Source organism: Pristiophorus japonicus, chromosome 5 (genome assembly GCF_044704955.1).
Source record: "Pristiophorus japonicus isolate sPriJap1 chromosome 5, sPriJap1.hap1, whole genome shotgun sequence".
NCBI lineage: Eukaryota > Metazoa > Chordata > Chondrichthyes > Pristiophoridae > Pristiophorus > Pristiophorus japonicus.
This window is the reverse complement of record NC_091981.1, coordinates 185,698,194-185,717,638: the sequence shown is the minus strand read 5'-3', so window position 1 is coordinate 185,717,638 and position 19,445 is coordinate 185,698,194. Positions and strand designations below refer to the sequence as shown.

General features: G+C 46.1%; 1 protein-coding gene across 5 annotated transcripts in view; it reads right to left on the bottom strand.

Annotated features, from left to right (window-relative positions):
* ddc (dopa decarboxylase) overlaps positions 1–19,445 on the bottom strand; it is a 307,592-nt gene that overhangs the window by 34,640 nt on the left and 253,507 nt on the right. For all 5 annotated transcript variants that reach the window (XM_070881160.1, XM_070881159.1, XM_070881162.1 and 2 more), the window contains exons 10-11: positions 9,845–9,921; positions 6,263–6,282 (exon numbers count right to left, since the gene is read on the bottom strand). In XM_070881160.1, the coding sequence (XP_070737261.1) occupies positions 6,263–6,282; positions 9,845–9,921 (97 nt within the window). The remainder of the gene's footprint in view (positions 1–6,262; positions 6,283–9,844; positions 9,922–19,445) is intronic.

Genomic DNA, 19,445 nt, shown 5'->3' with positions numbered 1-19,445 from the left:
AAGCACTGAATTCCAGGATTTCATGGCAGGCAATGGAATCAACCATGTCAGAACGGCACCGTTCAAGCTGGCCTTAAATGGCCAGGTGGAACAAGCAGTGCAGATAATCAAACAGGGGATGCTCAGAATCCAAGGGGGTTCCCTACAAAGCCGCTTATCACGCCTCCTGTTGGCCAATAGATCCCGACCACACTCGCTCACAGGGGTTCCACCCGCAGAGCTGCTAATGAAAAGGATGTTCAAAACCAGGTTATCCCTTATACACCCTACTATGAAAGAAATTGTTGAGAGCAGGCGTCAGTCACAATGTGGCTACCATGACAGGAATGCGAGGGCGCGATGTATTGATGTCAATGACCCTGTTTTTGTCCTTAATTACGCTGCAGGGCCCAAATGGCTTGCAGGCACTGTGATTGCCAAAGAGGGGAACAGGGTTTTGGTAGTTAAACTTACCAATGGACAAATCTGCCGCAAACACGTGGATCAAACTAAAAGGAGGTTCAGCAACCCCATAGAAGAAGCAGAGGAAGAACACGACGTAGAGTTTACTCCACCACAGGTGACCGAACAACGGAACCAAGTTGAGGGGAGCCCAGTCACTGTGGGCAGTCCGAACAGGCCTGAGGCACCGCAAACAGCAGACACTCAGGCCAGCACCCAAGAACCGGAGCCCCAACTCAGGCGTCTACAAGGGAGCGTAAACCACCAGAGAGACTTAACCTGTGATTCCAATCAGACTTTGGGGGGGGGGAGGTGATGTCATGTATTCAACTATCATTGTAACTCATGTATAATCTGACCGAAGTTGTACACCTTGAGAACATTGACCACAAGGGGGTGAACTTCTGGGAGACATTCCTAACCTGGACTTTCAGGTATAAAAGGGGAAGCTCCACCCACCTTCATCACTTGAGGTCTTGGTAACAAAGGTAACTGGTCACAGAGTGAACCTTCTCTCAAGTATGGGCCTCGTGTGCATCTATACTGTATAGTAAGGACATATCACTTACCATTTTTCCAGCTTTTTTGCAAGGTTCGCAGTGCTCGAACAGGTTAGGTAAGTGTGTCGGGTTCTCAATGACTCTCCGTTGCTGTGAATAGTTGACAGCTGCAAATGTGGTTTACAGCAGTTCAAATTCCAATCATAGAAGCTGGAGCCTTCAGGATTTACAATACACCTTTCAGCTTTATGGAAGCTTGAAGTGTTTGCAATGAACTCTCTAGCCAGTGTCACCTCCTTGGAGCAACCTATCTCACCAATGACAGATCGCTTCTGTCATCTCAAATGCAGCTGCCATCTATTCCATCAGCATCGGTGCCATTGAAAAAAATCTCACCTTGGTCCTTAGAATACCACCACAATCAGCCCCAACACCTACATCACCAGGCACTCCAGCAGCACCAGCAACAACACCAACCTTCCCCACAATCACCTGATGCTGCTCAGGACACAGGACATCAGCACCTGACCGCATTGCTGACCGGGAGGCCAGGGATGGCCTCACCATGGCCACATTTACTTCACTTTACGCTGTACACCCTGACTGCCACATGATGTGCCAGGTTGGCATCACCCCACCCCACACCATAAAGCATCCCTACAATGCCCAAGCCATTCCTTTCACACTCATCACCATGGGGGAAATCATTATGTCTCACAATTCACTGCAACTCACCAAGCCACTTCCAAAGGTGCACACAGATCTATCCAAGAAGGCAAAGTGTTGAAAATAAAAATTTCAGTGTTTGCCAACACACCAACATAAACTTTACATGAACATTGGCTAAAAGACAAATGCCTACCCTTCTGTGTTGTTAGTTGATTTGATTGGACAAGAATGAGGGTGAGTGTGAGGGGTGGCTAGTGAGATGGGGATAATGTAGAGAGAGGGTTGGGTGGAGGTGAAGGTAAGTTGGTGTGAGTAAGGATGTGCAGGAGTAGGGTAGGGAAGGCAGACTGATGGGGATGTGAAGAGAGGCCCTGTAGGATGAGATTGAGTGTGGCTGCAGAACACTAACAGCACAACTGTCAAAATCAATGTGGGCATGGTCCCCTTAAGGATACTCGCTGACGATGCGTCATCAAATGACGTCATCAGACCTATTTCCTTTCAATTGGCTGAGAACCTCGCAGGGCGGGCTTAAAAAGCCCAATCAGGAGAAAGTCACGGGAGAAGCTGACATGGAGCCAGGAACGGGGTCCCAGGCCACCCTGGACGTCGCTCGTCTCTCTCCCAAGCCAGTAGAAAAAAATCGAGCCCTAAGAAGATGATAATTTGAGGAACTGGGAATAAGATAGGCTGAAGAAGTGAACATAAGAACATAAGAAATAGGGGCAGGAGTAGGCCATATGACCCCTCGAGCCTGCTCCGCCTTTTAATACGATCATGGCTGATCCGATCATGGACTCAGCTCCACTTCCCCACCCGCTCCCCATAACCCCTTAATCCCTTATTGGTTAAGAAGCTGTCTATCTCTGTCTTAAATTTATTCAATGTCCCAGCTTCCACAGCTCTCTGAGGCAGCGAATTCCACAGATTTACAACCTTCTGAGAGAAGAAATTCCTCCTCATCTCAATTTTAAATGGGCGGCCCCTTATTCTAAGATTATGCCCCCTAGTTCTAGTCTCCCCTATCAGTGGAAACATCCTCTCTGTATCCACCTTGTCAAGCCCCCTCATAATCTTATATGTTTCGATAAGATCACCTCTCATTCTTCTGAATTCCAATGAGTAGAGGCCCAACCTACTCATCCTTTCCTCATAAGTCAACCTCCCCATCTCCGGAATCAACCTAGTGAACCTTCTCTGAATTGCCTCCAAAGCAAGTATATCCTTTCGTAAATATGGAAACCAAAACTGTACGCAGTATTCCAGGTGTGGCCTCACCAATACCCTGTACAACTGTAGCAAGACTTCCCTGCTTTTATACTCCATCCCCTTTGCAATAAAGGCCAAGATTCCATTGGCCTTCCTGATCACTTGCTGTACCTGCATACTAATCTTTTGTGTCTCATGCACAAGTACCCCCAGGTCTCGCTGTACTGCAGCACTTTGTAACTTTTCTCCATTTATATAATAATTTAGTCTTTGATTTTTTTTCTGCCAAAGTGCATGACCTCACACTTTTCAATATTATACTCAATCTGCCAAATTTTTGCCCACTCACTTAGCCTGTCAATGTCCTTTTGCAGATTTTTTGTGTCCTCCTCACACATTGCTTTTCCTCCCATCTTTGTATCGTCAGCAAACTTGACTACGTTACACTCGGTCTCTACTTCCAAGTCGTTAATATAGATTGTAAATAGTTGGGGTCCCAGCACTGATCCCTGTGGCACCCCACTAGTTACTGATTGCCAACCCAAGAATGACCCATTTATCCCGATTCTCTGTTTTCTGTTAGTTAGCCAATCTTCTATCCATGCTAATATATTACTCCCAACCCCGTGAACTTTTATCTTGTGCAGTATCCTTTTATGTGGCACCGTGTCAAATGCCTTCTGGAAGTCCAAATACACCACATCCACTGGTTCCCCTTTATCCACCCTGTTCGTTACATCCTCAAAGAATTCCAGCAAATTTGTCAAACATGACTTCCATTTCATAAATCCATGCTGACTCTGCCTGACCGAATTATGCTTTTCCAAATGTCCTGCTACTGCTTCTTTAATAATGGACTCCAACATTTTCCCAACCACAGATGTTAGGCTAACTGGTCTATAGTTTCCTGCTTTTTGTCTGCCTCCTTTTTTAAATAGGGGCGTTACATTTGCAGTTTTCCAATCTGCTGGGACCTCCCCAGAATCCAGGGAATTTTGGTCAATTACAACCAATGCATCCACTATCCCTGCCGCTACTTCTCTTAAGACCCTAGGATGCAAGCCATCAGGTCCAGGGGATTTATCTGCCTTGAGCCCCATTATCTTACTGAGTACCACCTCCTTAGTGATTGTGATTGTGTTAAGTTCCTCCCCCCCTATAGCCCCTAGACTATCCACTGTTGGAATATTGTTAGTGTACTCTACCGTAAAGACTGATACAAAATATTTGTTCAGAGTTTCTGTCATCTCCATGTTTCCCATTACTAATTCCCCTGTCCCGTCCTCTAAGGGAACAACATTTACTTTAGCCACTCTTTTCCTTTTTATATACCTATAGAAACTCTTGCTATCTGTTTTTATATTTTGTGCTAGTTTACTTTCATAGTCTATCTTCCCTTTCTTAATCATTTTTTTAGTCGTTCTTTGCTGGCTTTTAAAAGCTTTCCAATCTTCTGCCCTCCCACTAGTTTTGGCCACTTTGTATGCCCTTTTTTTTAATTGGATACCGTCCTTTATTTTTTTAGTTAGCCACGGATGGCTATCTTTTCTTTTACACCCTTTCCCCTCATTGGAATGTATTTTTCTTGAGAGTTGTGAAATATCTCCTTAAATATACACCACTGTTCATCAACCACCCTACACTTTAATCTATTTTCCTAGTCTACTTTAGCCAACTCTGCCCTCATACCTTCATAGTCTCCTTTATTTAAGTTTAGTACACTGGTTTGAGATCCAACTTTCTCACCTTCCATCTGAATTTGAAATTCAACCATGCTATGATCACTCACTGAAATGAATCATTCCTCCAAATAAATCTACCTCTCAACCAAAAAGCCTAATATTATCTTGGTAATGCTTCGAAAGAAGGTAAACTCTTCAAATTTCTCCTTTTACTCTCTGAGGCAATAATTAATATGTAGGTACAGTTTTACAGGTGGTTGCAACTGCTCTACTGCTTTTCTGAAGTGGTTATTCCTCATCTGCAGACTTGAGTTAACAGCTGAGGGCTATTTGACTAGCAAGGCTACAAGGCTGAGCATGATCCTAACATCAAACACACACAAATTCAGCAGAAACAATCAGGAAGCTGGAATTCTGATTATTCTCGTCCCTACCTTGAGGACATCAAGGTTCCTTTATATTGTTTCTATATGGATTAAAGTATCACATGTGACCACCCCTTTATTACATCTCTAGTATGGCATATACCCATCAGAAATTCTCTGAGTGGATAGCTGTAAAATCAATTAAAAACCAAGGGGTATATTCTCCTTTGTTTGCTCATTTTAGTGAGAAATTAAGTCCGAGTATAAAACAGTATTTTCCACTTCATACTCTGGCCTATCTTTTTACTAAAATTAACAAACAAGGAAAAAATATGGATAAATACACCTATCCCACACTCCAAATGGGGAGGCTGCTCAAAGAAAGCATGGGTCAGAGAATCAGCATATAATGTCGATTACTATCTCTGATCTCGGCTCCTTTTTGTGTGTTGCTCTCCGCTGAGAATGGACGTTTGGTGAATTTACTCGTTGACTCCAATTTATATAAAGCCATGCATTAAAAAGTCCTATTTTATATATAAAAAAGATTTTCTCAAATGAAGAATCTCCAGAATTATTATTAATTATTTATAAATTGCAAAGTTGATTTCAAAAATTGAGTAATGCCAATTTGTGATGCGGATCTGATATGTCTGGTATCTTTGTTGAAATTAACAAAGAAAGGGAACAAGGTGGTGTAATATCAACAGTTATTTGTTTGGTGACTGAGCATCCTGTAGTACTATCTGAAGATTCAAAATGGTTGCTAATTTATATAAACTTTTATTTTAACTGGAGACAATTTGTAAATAGTAAGCTGTATTAATCCGATTAGGTCCCCACTGGCTCATTCGATAAACAAATATAACTGGGCCATATAGACCAGAAGATCCCAGGTTTAATCTCTTTCTGTGCTATGTTAAATAATCTCTCAAGGTGGCAGCAGAGGATCTACAATTGGCTTCAGCATCTCTCGGCTAGAGAAGAAAAGCATCAACCATGGGTTTCTGCTCTGAGCATTATCCAGTAACATTTGCTGGATGTATGTGTGGACACTGGAGAGGATTGGGATTGATTGTGAAGCTCCTAATTGTTGAACACCCTGACAATACTCAATATTTAGGCTCACACGAGGAATGCCTAGCCTGGTGACATACCAGACGGCAATTACCCTTACAGAAGTCAACATCTTCAGGCAGGGAAAAATCAAGAAAACCAAAATTTAATTCAATAAATATGTTGAGACTAACTACAAAGCTGGAGACATCGATAAATAATAATTTACAAATTTAGCTATATGCTGGGATGCAAAACCTGACTAGAACTGAAAAAATATACTGTAGTTATGAAACTATTTCACATTCATTTGTATTATAAATGCTGTAAGGATACTCACTCTATAATCAGTGATGAGTCCTGGAAATATAGAAAAAAAAGAAAAGTTATTGTAAAATGTGATTAATCTGTTTTAATACTGTAGTGCAGCTGCAAATTGTTAAGATGAACACAAGGGTCGCTAATATCAATGGTTCTAATACAGTGTACAGAATAATGTGCATAGCAAAATAAGTATATTTCTTATATTAAAAACTCAATTTGAAAATAATTTTTATATATTGTTAGCACCCCAAAAGTTTATGGGTCATACCCTGGTTCACCCAGTTGTGATTTATACTTATCTCTGATGCCATTCCAGTTTCTGCAGTCAGGAGCATTTTCATATATCGGGTGTGTGCCCATGTCATTTGCAGTGCAACTGGGTGCCCATCTCAGGTGAGGAGTAGATACTCATTGTGTCACCTTGCCAGAGTCAGTTGTGCTGGTGCCCCCTCAAAAATGCTCCGTATCTAAATAGGACACTTTTTGTACTGCAATTGATCGATCAACTACAATAGGAAAACCCTGGCCTTTTAAAATTTAAATCCCCGCTTGAGCTATCAATGAAGAGGCAACACATGTGCTCAGCATTGTCAGGGTGCAAATGGCAGGAATTATGTCATCTGCGGTAAAATTTGTGTGCACTTACTTTTAAGTGGGTACATCTTTTTAAATTTTCCCAGTATGCCTTGTTAGTTGCCCTTTAAACCCAACTGCCCATTCCCCTCTGGCAAGCTCTCAGCACCAGGTCCAATATGGGCCAGGATCCTGTATAAATTAACAACAGTCAAATCATCCAACTGCAGAATATGCTGTGAAGTGGTATGCAGGCAAAGCAGAGGGCAAAAGGCTTCTGCACTCCACTGTTATGTCTAGATTACACTTTTGAGGTAAATGTCAAAATGTCGATATTGTAACTGATGTTTCCAATCTGTTAAAATAACAGAACAGTGACCGAACACCGACCAGAAAAGCACTGCCAGTTCCCAATACAACAAGACAGAATTTTAATCCTCAAAATTCTAAGGATATGTATTCCTAAAGCGTTAGTGCTAACAATAAGATGTAATAATTTTGTGTAATATTGTTAAACTTTTTCTCAAGCTCCTTAAATTGCTGCTGGGTGTAAACATAAATGCACAGACCTTGTTAATCAGAAATTGATGTGAAATGTGCAAATTTACTCTGCAATTACTTCATTCGCATATCGTGTTAAATATAAGTTTGAAGCTGATGTTAAACTACCCATGAGAACCAGCAGAGTTCAAAAGATGAACAAAGTAGAAGAAAACTTAGGAATATTGGCAGAGAACACAGCAGCATAGGTGTAGTGTAAATTCTCTCTTTGCTGGACACTTTATTGAACAAAGGAAAAAAATAGCTGGAGATCACAGCTTGGGAAAGAAAGAACATGCATTGATATAACTCCTTTCACAGCCTCAGGATGTCCCGAAGTGCTTCACAGCTAATGAATTACTCTTTAAAGTGTAGTCACTGTTGTTGTGCAGGCAAATGTGGCAGCCAATTTATGAATAGCAAGATCCCCAAAACAATTATGAGATAATTTCTGCCGCAGACACGATGGATTTCTGTGCCGTAAATTTAAATTATTCTATAATGATCCATTAAGCTGTTAGTTGAGGGATAAATGACCAGGACATCAGGAGAACCTGCTCTTCTTTGAATATTACTATGGGATCCTTTACATTCATCTGAATATACAGACAAGTACATACCTTAGCATCTCATCGAAAAAACAGCACTACTGCACTGAAGTGTCAGCCAAGATTATTTACTCAAAGTTCTGCATTGGAGATTGAACTCACAACCTTCTAACACATAGGTAAGAGTGCACCAGTGAGCCAAGTTAGGGAGGCTTGTGAGTACAGGACTTACTATTACTTGAGACAGCGTGAGTCAGATGGGTCAGCTACTTGAAACTTATTGAATAACAACATATGTGGAGGCTGTGAGTCACCAAGGCCATGACTAATTTATTAGGCCACTGACTCTTTCCAGGAGAAATCAGGAAAAATGCTGTTCACCACTGCAACACCAGAGTGACAGATTCCTTCTATTGCTAAGCAGCAATATACAAACAAGCCAGATTGTGGCTCTTCAAAGTGGATGTTTATATTTGCAAGTCTGTAATGGACACCTCTTGTCTCTTGGTAGTTTGAACAAAAAGCATTTTTACATGGACAGGTCCTTAGCCTGACTCACAACACCCTACTATGAAGACAAATGGACTGCCTTTAGTCTGGCTCTTACCTTTCAACCTATCTCGCTTGGGTGTCCTTGGCAGGAGTTAAACTCCTGCTAGCGTAGCTCTCACAGTCTAAGGAGCACGCAAGTTTTCCCACCATGTCAAAATATTGTCCCTAGGTAAGGTTTGAGCTAAGCTTCAAATGCCATATTCTATCCATCACTAAGTGGCCTATATCCATTTCCACAATGTCACCCAGTTCCATCCTTAGCTCACCATTCATGTTTTGTCACCTTTGACCTCCAACGCTCTCCTTGCCAGACTTCCATACTCTGTGCTACATAAACTCCAAGCCATCCAATAATCAGTATTAAGTCTTACTCAGCTATTCACCATGCCATTGCTAGTTTCCATTGGCTCCCTGGCACCCAGTGCACGGATGGAAAATCATGATCTCTGCATCCAAATTCTCGACATGCATTCCTGTAAAACTAAGCTCTGTGGCAGGAGTTCTAAATCATAACATTTACTCATTAGTGCCTTTTATACTAGATGCCAATACATTATTAAATAGATTAGTGCTATGTTTTGATAAAATGTTTTGTTCTACATTCTTTCTCTTTCAGCTATATTTGGTATCATCCATCTTAATTTTGCTCCAGCCTTTGACACAACCGACTACATCATCCTCTTCCAAAGTCGTTCGATAGCCAGGTGGGTGGGATGGCTGCCTGGTTCCACTCTTCTCTATCTAGTCATAGCCAGAGAATCTCCAACAATGGCTTTTCTTCCCACTTCCACACCGTTACCTCTGGTGTCCCCCAAGGATCTAACCTTGGCCCTTCCTATTTCTCACCTACATGCTGTGCTTCAGTGATATCATCTGAAGATATGACATCAGGTTCAACATTTATGCTGACAATACCCAGCTCTACCTCACCACCATCTCTCTTGACTCCTCCATTGCCTCTTTGCTGTAAGATTGCTTGTCCGACATCCAGTCCTGGATGAACTGCAATTTCCTCCAATTAAACATTGGGAAGACCAAAGCCATTGTCTTCGCCCCGCCACACTTTCCATTCCCCCGCCACCGATTCTATCCCTCTTCTTATATAAATGTAAATTATTGTTGTTCTTGTTATCGGTGATGCCAAAACCAACAAAAACAATTCTTAATGACCCTGTATCTAAACAGTACTTTAAAAAAAATTGCAGTAATGGACAAGGCAATTATCCTCCATCAGTATAATTACATCCTGGAACTTGACAGTTGTATGCAGCTGCTATTAATTAGGAATTTTAGTGATGTGAGATGCATTCAGACAAAGGATAAAGATTAGCTCCATTAACTCCATAATTCCAAAATACCATACCAAACAGTAATCTGAAAAATACCAGAGTCCTGATGATCATGTTTTAGGTAAAGAGGATCCATTTTGAAAGCTCCAATAAGTGCTGATCTTTTCTTCACCCTAAAAGTAACAGATTGTTTATGAATTGATCTATTTACTTGACATCATATCAAATTTGATGCATATATATCTTTATTAATTATACCACAATGTACAGAAACGATCATTGCGTTCCCAATTTAGCATTCTCTGTGAAGCTCACACAGCTCTTTATTGTCTATGCAGAACAATAGCCTCCTTATATTCAATGAGCATGAAATTAGGAAAATGGGTCACAAAAGACTAACAGCCCAGGAATAATTATCTCTATCACATTAGAAGAAGGCATTCTAAATGAGTGTATTCAGGATATCTCCTTAGTAACAGTACATCATTGTGCTTCTTTTACAAGTGTGATAATACACAACTGGATTATCTACAGTATGAATGCCTTGAAGATGAAAAACATTAACAGTGCATCACTGCTGATTAAATATTATTTGGATTTTATGGGGATAGTGTCAAGTTTAAAGCAGTATGAGTGTTAAGTATTTACTCCTGATGTCTTTAATGTATTTATTATTTGTTTACAAACTATTATTCTTTACAAAAAGGACATTGATATGATTTTGCAAAGTTACGTGAGAATGTTTCCCAGGAGCACACCTTAACCAAAATTGTGGACCCAATTACACGGTCCGAGTGAAGCACTGCCAGGATTGCTGCTCATCAGACCAGGTTAGCTCATTTACATATTTTAGTGGCAGTTGATACAGCACAGGAAGCCACTGGAGGTTGGGATGTCATGTGTCAACATCTAGTGAAGTACTGTAATTTTTTTCTCCTGGGAAAGGCAGTGGCCATTTTGAGGCCCAGAAAACAAGGTCAGAAATGAAGGCATGCATTATATCCAGGAACATTTTTTTTCTGACAAGCATCTCCTGAAACACCTGTTCCAAACAGGTGCTGAACATCTGGAATGCCTCTTGTTATGTAATGATGTGTGTATCATCCCAGTACCTTAAATGTAATGTAAGTACTATGCCACACCACAGAGGGAGCTGGGGTGGGAAACCCTGGTAGCACCTGTAACAAGGACTATATAAGGCTGACCACCACACCTGGGAGACACTCTGAAGCTAACAATAAAGGACGAAGGTCACGGCAGTTAGACTTACACCAGACCGTGTGGAGTCAGTGATTTGTGTGCTACATACACCACATTGGCAACGAGGAAGCGGACGAACTCCACGCAACCATGGCTATTCTGGGCTCGCTAAAGGATTTTACCGTGGGCAATGATTGGGAGGCCTTTACGGAAAGGCTCGAGTACTACTTCACAGCAAATGACCTGACGAAGGACACATACGCAATGAGAGATAAGCGTAAGGTGATATTGCTCTCCAGTTGTGGAGATGAGGTTTACTGTCTCGTCAGGGATTTGCTGGCACCCGGGAGTGCCAGGGACAAGTCATATGAGGAGCTGACTGAACTCATTCGTGACCAGTTGAAACCGAAGGAGAGCATCCTCACGGCCAGATACAAATTTTACCATCACTGCAGACTTGAGGGCCAGGATATCACCAAATATGCTGCAGACCTCAGGAGACTCACGGCGCCGTGTGATTTTGGGGCACACCTTGACGAGGCTTTGCGGGACGTTTTTGTTATGGGGATTGGCCACGAGGGCCTCCTTCACAAGCTGTTAGCCACGGAACCCACAGTCACTCTGACAAAGGCCATCGCCATCAGCCGGGCACATATGACCTCGACTTGCAGCACCAAGCAAATGATCCACACAGTCTCGAACCCGGCAGGCACTGTCCACAGGATAGCGCCCACCATGGACAAAACTGCAGAACATAGCTCTGCCCGGGGCAGAGAGCACGGACCTCAGGGTCCTGGAGCTCAGAGTCCGCCGAGGGGGGCCAATCAAGCAGCACCATGCTGGCGTTGTGGAGGAAGCCATGGGGCTCACCGGTGCAGGTTTGCGGAGTATACGTGCAATACCTGCCATGTTAAAGGCCACCTTCAGCGTATGTGTAAAAGAATTCGGACTCACCATGTAGCTGAGGAGATGGAGGATGATCCACTGTTCAGCGAGGAGCAGGTAGAAGAAGATGAGGTGCTTGGACTGTATACATGCACCGACGATTCGCCCCCAGTGATAAGTGAAGTAAAAATCAACGGAGTCTCAGTGAGTATGGAAGTGGACACGGGCTTGGGTCCGTCGTTGATGAGTCGGAGAACTTTTGATAAACTGTGGATTAACCCAGCTGCACGACCCAAGCTGGTCCCGGTCACGGCGAAGCTGCGTACCTACACCAGGGAACTAATACCTGTTCTCGGCAGAGCGATGGTGCAGGTATCCCACCGGGACGAGACGCACGCTTTACCTTTGTGGGTCGTTGCAGGTGATGGGCCGACACTCCTCGGCCAGAGGTGGATGGGGAAGGTCCATGGGAGCTGGGAAGACTTCATTCCTCCACAGGCTGCTGCTCCCCGGGGTGCTGCCGTGCCCCGGGTCCCCAGAGAGCAGCGCCGACCGAGCTGGAACTGCAGCCTCAATCCACCCACAGGCAAGTCCCAGCCCCGGACCTCACACAGAGACCCTGCAGCCCCAGCCCCGATAGGCAAGTCCCAGGCCCGGATCTCACACAGAGACCCTGCAGCCTCAGCCCCCACAGGCAAGCAGCCCTGCACAGAGGGGCCTAGTGGGGGTGGGGGGGGGGGGTGAGCCGGCGGGGCGTTGCGGGCGGGGTGCTGAGGGATCCAGGGGCCGGCGGTTCGGAAAGGCCCCGCCGAGGAGCTGGAGGCCATGGCAGCCACAGGGGAGGCCGCGGAGGACGCGGCAAGTGCGGCCGCTGGAGAGGCCACGACGGCCGCAGGAGAGGCGGCAAGTCAGGTGGCAGCGGAGGGGAGCAGAGGCTGCGATGGCGGAGGGCATTCGGAGCAGCGGAGAAGAAGATGGCCGCGGCATCGTGTCGGAGCTGCAGAGCATCAAAGATGGCAGCGCCCAAGGAGAAGCCTCGTGGAATCCTCCTGCATCAAAGATGGCGCCTTAAAGAGGAAATGTACCCGGGAATCTTAAAAGGGCCTTACAAAGAGGTGGTCCCCACAAAGGACTTCTGTTTGGCAGAGCGAATCTAAAATGAGCTATGTTAATGTGAGATAGTGAATTTATAATAAGAATTACTTTTTTTATGCTGAATGGCCACTGTATTTGTGTAAAATAATGGATGAAGTACAATTAATGATAACGGCTAACAAGGAAATCAAGGTTCTGCTACCAGTCAATAACCAGTTAATGTACCAGATAATATGTACCATACTAACTGTCTATGCCCACCTGCCTTCCGTTGGACAAGTGTGATGTTATGTAATGATGTGTGTATCATTGTCCTGCGTCCAGGTGGGGGGGGGGGAAGGTGATGTTATGTAATGATGTGTGTATCGTCCCAGTACCTTAAATGTATTGTAAGTACTATGCCACACCACAGAGGGCGCTGCGGTGGGAAACCCTGGTAGTACCTGTAACAAGGACTATATAAGGCTGACCACCACACCTGGGAGGCACTCTGGAGCTGAACAATAAAGGACGAAGGTCACAGCAGTTAGACTTACACCAGACCATGTGGAGTCAGTGATTTGTGTGCTACATACACCACACCTCTCAGATGCGCTAATCATATTATTACATACAGTCGTATAGTTTTCTTTACTTGTTCCATTACCACCCCTTTTTGCCTTGCACCATCATCTCTTTTATCATTTGCAGCCTATCACAGACCTTCTCATTACCTCTCCCCACCCCTCCATCCCCCTTTCCCTGGCTCTGCATTTGCTTAAAAACTGTTACATCTCCAACATTTTGCAGTTCTGATGAAAAGTCACTGACCTGAAATGTTAACTGTTTCCTACTCCAGGGACTTGAGCACATAAATCTAAGCTGACACTCCCAGTGCAGTGCGAAAGGAGTGCTGCACTGTCAGAGGTGCCGTCTTTCTGCTGGGGGCGGGATCGGCGGGAGGAGCGTTGACAATCGGGAGTGGGGTCGGGATTGGCGGGAAGGGGGGAAGAGAGGATCGGGGGTTTGCAAAATCGGCAGGCAAGTGGAGATCACGGTGGGATCGGAGATCACAGGGGGGTGGGTGGGGAATGGGGGGTGGAGGGGGTTGGCCAGGGATTGAGAGGGGGGGGGATCATGGCCGGTGTAAAGTCTTTACACAATACCACAAATCCACATGAGGCACATTCTAGGGACAAGGTCACTCCATGACCTGAACCTTTATTCACAGGACCAAGAAGTGATGACCCTGCGTGGGACCTCCCTTTATATACCTGGATGGTGAGGTGAGGAGTGTCTCCCACAAGTTCACCCCCTGTGGTCAAGGTGTGCATTTCTTACGTATATACAGTATTGCAGTGTTGTTACATAAAGGTTACATACATGACATCACCTCCCCCTCAACATCTTATTGGGATCATAGGTTAAGTCTCTCGAGTGGTCTGCGCTCTCTCGTGGAGCGCCGCAGTTGGGGCTCTGGTTGTTGAGCCTTGGTATGCGTCTCTGGCACCTGTGGTGATTCTGGCCTGTCCGGGCTGACCGCAGGGACTGTGCATGCTGCTGAATGTCCTTGTTGCTCGTTCACTGGCAGTGAATACCATCTCATGATCTTCCTCAGGTTCCTCAGTGCCCATGCTGAACCTTTTTTTTCACTTGGTCCAGATGCTTACGGCATATCTGCCCATTGTTAAGTTTAACCACTATGACCCTATTCCCCTCTTTGTCTATTACAGTACCCTCAAGCCATTTGGGCCCCAAAGCGTGATTGAGAACAAATACGGGGTCATCAATTTCTATACATCTCCCCCTTGAATTTTGGTCATGGTACTCGTTTTGGGACTGGCGCTTGCCCTCAACAATGTCGGACAGGACTGGACGAATGAGGGACAGTCGAGTTTTGAGTGTTCGTTTCATGAGTAGCTCCCCGGGCAGGATCCCCGTGAGCGAGTGCGGTCGGGACCTATAGGCTAGCAGGAGGCGCGATAGGCGGCATTGAAGGGAGGGTCCTTGAATCCGGAACATGCCTTGTTTTATGATTTGGACCGCATGTTCCGCCTGGCCATTGGAGGCCGGCTTGAACGGTGCTGTCCTGACATGGTTAATGCCATTATCCGACATGAACTCCCGGAATTCGTAGCTTGTGAAACACGGGCCGTTGTCGCTAACTAGGATGTCCGGCAAGCCGTGGGTCACAAAGACCGCGCGCAGACTCTCCACGGTGGTGGATGTCGTGCACGAATTCAAAATGATGCACTCGATCCATTTCGAGTACGCATCAACCACAATGAGAAACATTTTTCCCATGAACGGGCCCGCGTAGTTGATGTGAATACGTGACCATGGCCTGGTGGGCCAGGGCCAAGGGCTGAGTGGGGTCTCCCTGGGGGCATTACCTATCTGGGCACATGTCATGCACCTGTGAACACTGTGTTCCAGGTCTGAATCAATTCCCGGCCACCAAACATGTGACTGGGCAATGGCCTTTATCAGCACGATGCCTGGGTGCTCGCTGTGGAGTTCTCTAATGAATGCTTCCCTGCCCCTCTGGGGCATGACTACCCGGCTGCCCCATAGTAGGCAGTTGGCTTGGATGGAGAGCTCATCCATCCTTCTGTGAAACGGTCTGACCTCCTCAGGGCATGCTCCGTGTGCGGGCGCCCAATCCCCAGTCAGGACACATTTCTTAATCAAGGATAGGAGGGGATCTCTGTTTGTCCAGATTTTGATCTGGCGGACTGTGATGGGGGAATCTGCGCTGTCAAAGGCATCGACAGCCATGACCATCTCAGCGTTTTGCTCCGCTGCCCCCACAGTGGTGGCCAGTGGAAGCCTGCTGAGCGCGTCAGCGCAATTTTCAGTGTCAGGCCGGTGCTGGATGGTGTAGTCCATCGCTGTATGCGAGCTGACGCATTGGCATTAACGGCCTTGCTGTCTGACAGCAGGGATGTTAATGGCTTGTGGTCCGTTTCTAATTCGAACCTCCTGCCAAAAAGGTACTGATGCATCTTTTTCACCCAATAGACACATGCGAGTGCTTCCTTCTCAACCATCCCATATCCCCGTTCAGCTTGAGAGAGCGACAAGGAGGCATAAGCCACAGATTGTAGTTGGCCCTCAGCGTTACCCTGCTGCAACACGCACCCAACCCCATAGGACGATGCATCACATGTCAGAACCAATTTCTTACGAGGGTCGTACAGGGTCAACAACTTATTTGAACAAAGTAGGTTCCGCGCCCGATTGAAAGCCCGTTCCTGACAGTCCCCTCAAAACCAATCGCAACCCTTACACAGGAGCACGTGTAGCGGCTCCAACAATGTGCTTAAGTTCGACAGAAAATTCCCGAAATAGTTCAAGAGTCCCAGAAATGAACGCAACTCCGATGTGTTGCAGGGCCTGGGCGCTTGTCGAATCGCCTCCGTTTTGGATTCGGTCGGCTGAATCCCGTCTGCAGCAACCCTCCTGCCCAGGAACTTGACCTCTGGAGCCAAAAACACACACTTAAACTTCTTGAGTTGCAGGCCTACCCGGTCCAGTTGGCATAGCACGTCCTCCAGGTTGTGGAAGTGTTCCTCGGTGTCACGACCGGTGATGAGGATGTCGTCCTGAAATACGATTGTTTTAGGAATAAATTTGAGCAGGCTTTCCATGTTTCTTTGAAAAATCACGGCCGCTGATCGAATGCCAAATGGACACCTGTTGTAAACAAACAGTCCCTTTTGCGTGATGATGGTGGTCAGTAGTTTAGATTCGTCAGCCAGTTCTTGGGTCATGTAGGCTGAAGTGAGGTCCAACTTGGTGAACAGCTTGCCACCTGCCAGCGTGGCAAAAAGATCCTCCGCTCTTGGGAGCAGTTATTGGTCTTGTAGGGACACCCGGTTGATAGTGGCCTTGTAGTAGCCACAGATCCTGACCGAGCTATCCGCTTTTAGGACAGGAACAATGGGGCTCGCCCATTCGCTGAATTCAACGGGCGAGATGATGCCCTCTCTCAGCAACCGGTCCAACCCGCTCTTAATTTTCTCCCGCATCCCATACTGCACAGCTCTGGCTTTGTGGTGCACTGGTCTGGCGTCCAGGGTGATGCGTATCATTACTTTGGTACCTTTGAATGTCCCGATGCCAGGTTGAAATAGTGACTCAAATTGCTGTAGGACCTGTGAGCATGAACTTCGCTCCACAGATGACATGGCGTGCACATCTCCCCATTTCCAGTTCATCTCAGCTAACCAGATCCTCCCCAACAGTGCGGGACCATTGCCCGTGACAATCCAGAGCGGTAGCCGGTTCACCGATCCATTGTGTGTGACCGCCAACATTGCACTGCCTAGCACTGGAATGATTTCTTTGGTGTACGTCCGTAATTGCGTCTCAATGCGTTCTAGTTTGGGTCTGCTAGCTTTGAGTGGTCACAGCTTTTCGAATTGTTGAACACTCATGAGTGACTGGCTGGCCCCCGTGTCTAGCTCCATGCGTACAGGGATGCCGTTTAATAGGACTTTCATCATCATAGGTGGCATTTTGGTATATGAACTGTGAATGTCACATGAACCCCGTGAACTTCAACTTCCATTGATTTGCCCCAAGCGTCATCCTGCCTCGCAGACTCCTCATCTGGTTCATCCGCCTCGTATATTAGCCTGGTTACAGGCTTTCTGCACATTCTGGCTAAATGGCCACTGAGGTTACAATTTTTGCGGACGAACTGTTGAAACCTGCAAGTCCTGGCAGCATGTCTGCCCCCACACCTCCAGCATGAACTGAGATTCCCATTGTTGTGAACAAAAGAACTGTTACAAGGCATTCCTAGCTGATTGTCCCTTTGACTGCTCTTGAGCACCCTGTTAGTGGATGTCAATGGCCCTATCCCGGGCTGCATTGTCCACTGGGGGGGGCGTAAATGTCCGTTCAGCCTGCCATTGTCTCTGTTGGAGACTTACTCTTGGGTCTATTGCTGCCTGGGGTGTGTCGAACTGCCCTTGCCTGCCTGCGGGGCTCTGCGTCGCGTTTATCATATTGACTCCCTGATCCATCGCCACGTTGGAGGCAGAATTGCGCACATATATTATCTTGGTTTCCTCCTCCCCCGCCTTAAAAGTCTGAGCCATCAATGACGCCGCTTCCAAGGTCAAATCCTCGGTCTCAATTAGCTTTCTGAAAATCCCAGCATGACCGATGCCCTCAATAAAGAAATCCCTTAGCATCTCCCCCCTCCAGGCGTCTGTGAACTTACAGAGGCTGGCCAAGCGCCGGAGGTCCACAACAAAATCCGGTATGCTCTGTCCTTCCCGACATCGGTTGGTATAGAATTGGTGTCGGGCCATGTGTACACTGCTCGCCGGTTTGAGGTGCTCACCGATTAGTTTGCTGAGTTCTTAAAAGGTTTTGTCCGCCGGTTTCTCGGGTGCTAACAGGTCTTTCATGAGCGCGTAAGTCTTAGGTCCATAGCTGGTCAGCAGATGAGCCCTTCGCTTGTCGGCAGCTGCGTCTCCCAGCCAGTCCTTCATGACAAAACTCTGCTGGAGCCTCTCAATGAAATCGTCCCAGTCCTCACCGACACAGTACCATTCATCTGTGCTGCCGGTGGCCATTCCCGTGGGTCGTTGATTCCCGTTTCTCGTTGCCAATGTAAAAGTCTTTACACAATACCACAAATCCACATGAGGCACATTCTATGGACAAGGTCACTCCATGACCTGAACCTTTCACAGGACCAAGAAGTGATGACCCTGCGTGCGACCTCCCTTTATGTACCTGGATGACCAGGTGAGGAGTGTCTCCCACAAGTGGTCAAGGTGTGCATTTCTTACGTATATACAATATTGCAGTGTAGTTACATAAAGGTTACGTACATGACAGCCAGCATGATCATCATCATTGGGGAGGGGCGAGAGGCCTAGGAATACAATTGGAGGCCTTATGGGGGGGGATTCTTTGATAGCGGGGGGGTGGGTTAAGAAGTGACCTTGGACCCTGAGCCGAGGGCCATAGGGTAACATGGGCCAGCCCACACAACGATATGTGTGCACACTGGATCCATGCAGCAGAGCAGGTCTCCAATCGTCCTGGTTAACCCTTGCCACTGGATAAAGGCCTAGCTCTGTCAAGCCCGTGTGATGGCTGGTGTGCAACAGTCACCACATGTTAAAAAAATTCATGCATAGGCTCCTTCCACCTCCTCAATTGGAGTTCAGGACTGGAATATCGGGTCCTTCATTGAAACATCTGTGAACTCGTGGAAGCAAGTCATCCTCGTTCGAGGGACCGCCTATGATGATGATGAATTTGAATAGAAGTTGGGCTGTAATGAGGCTAGCCCAATGTTTTGAAAGTGAAAGTGAAACTGAAACAACTCAGTGCTGTCACGCTAAACTTATTGTCAACTATGGGACATCCACCAATATGAGTAAGCAATGTGCAGACTGGGCAACCAAAAAGTATATGAGGCCCTTTCCCATACTCCAACAACTCTCCACCCTGTTCAACTTTCACTAGCGCCTGACCTTAGAAAGGCAAGACTACAAGAGGAACAGAGTAC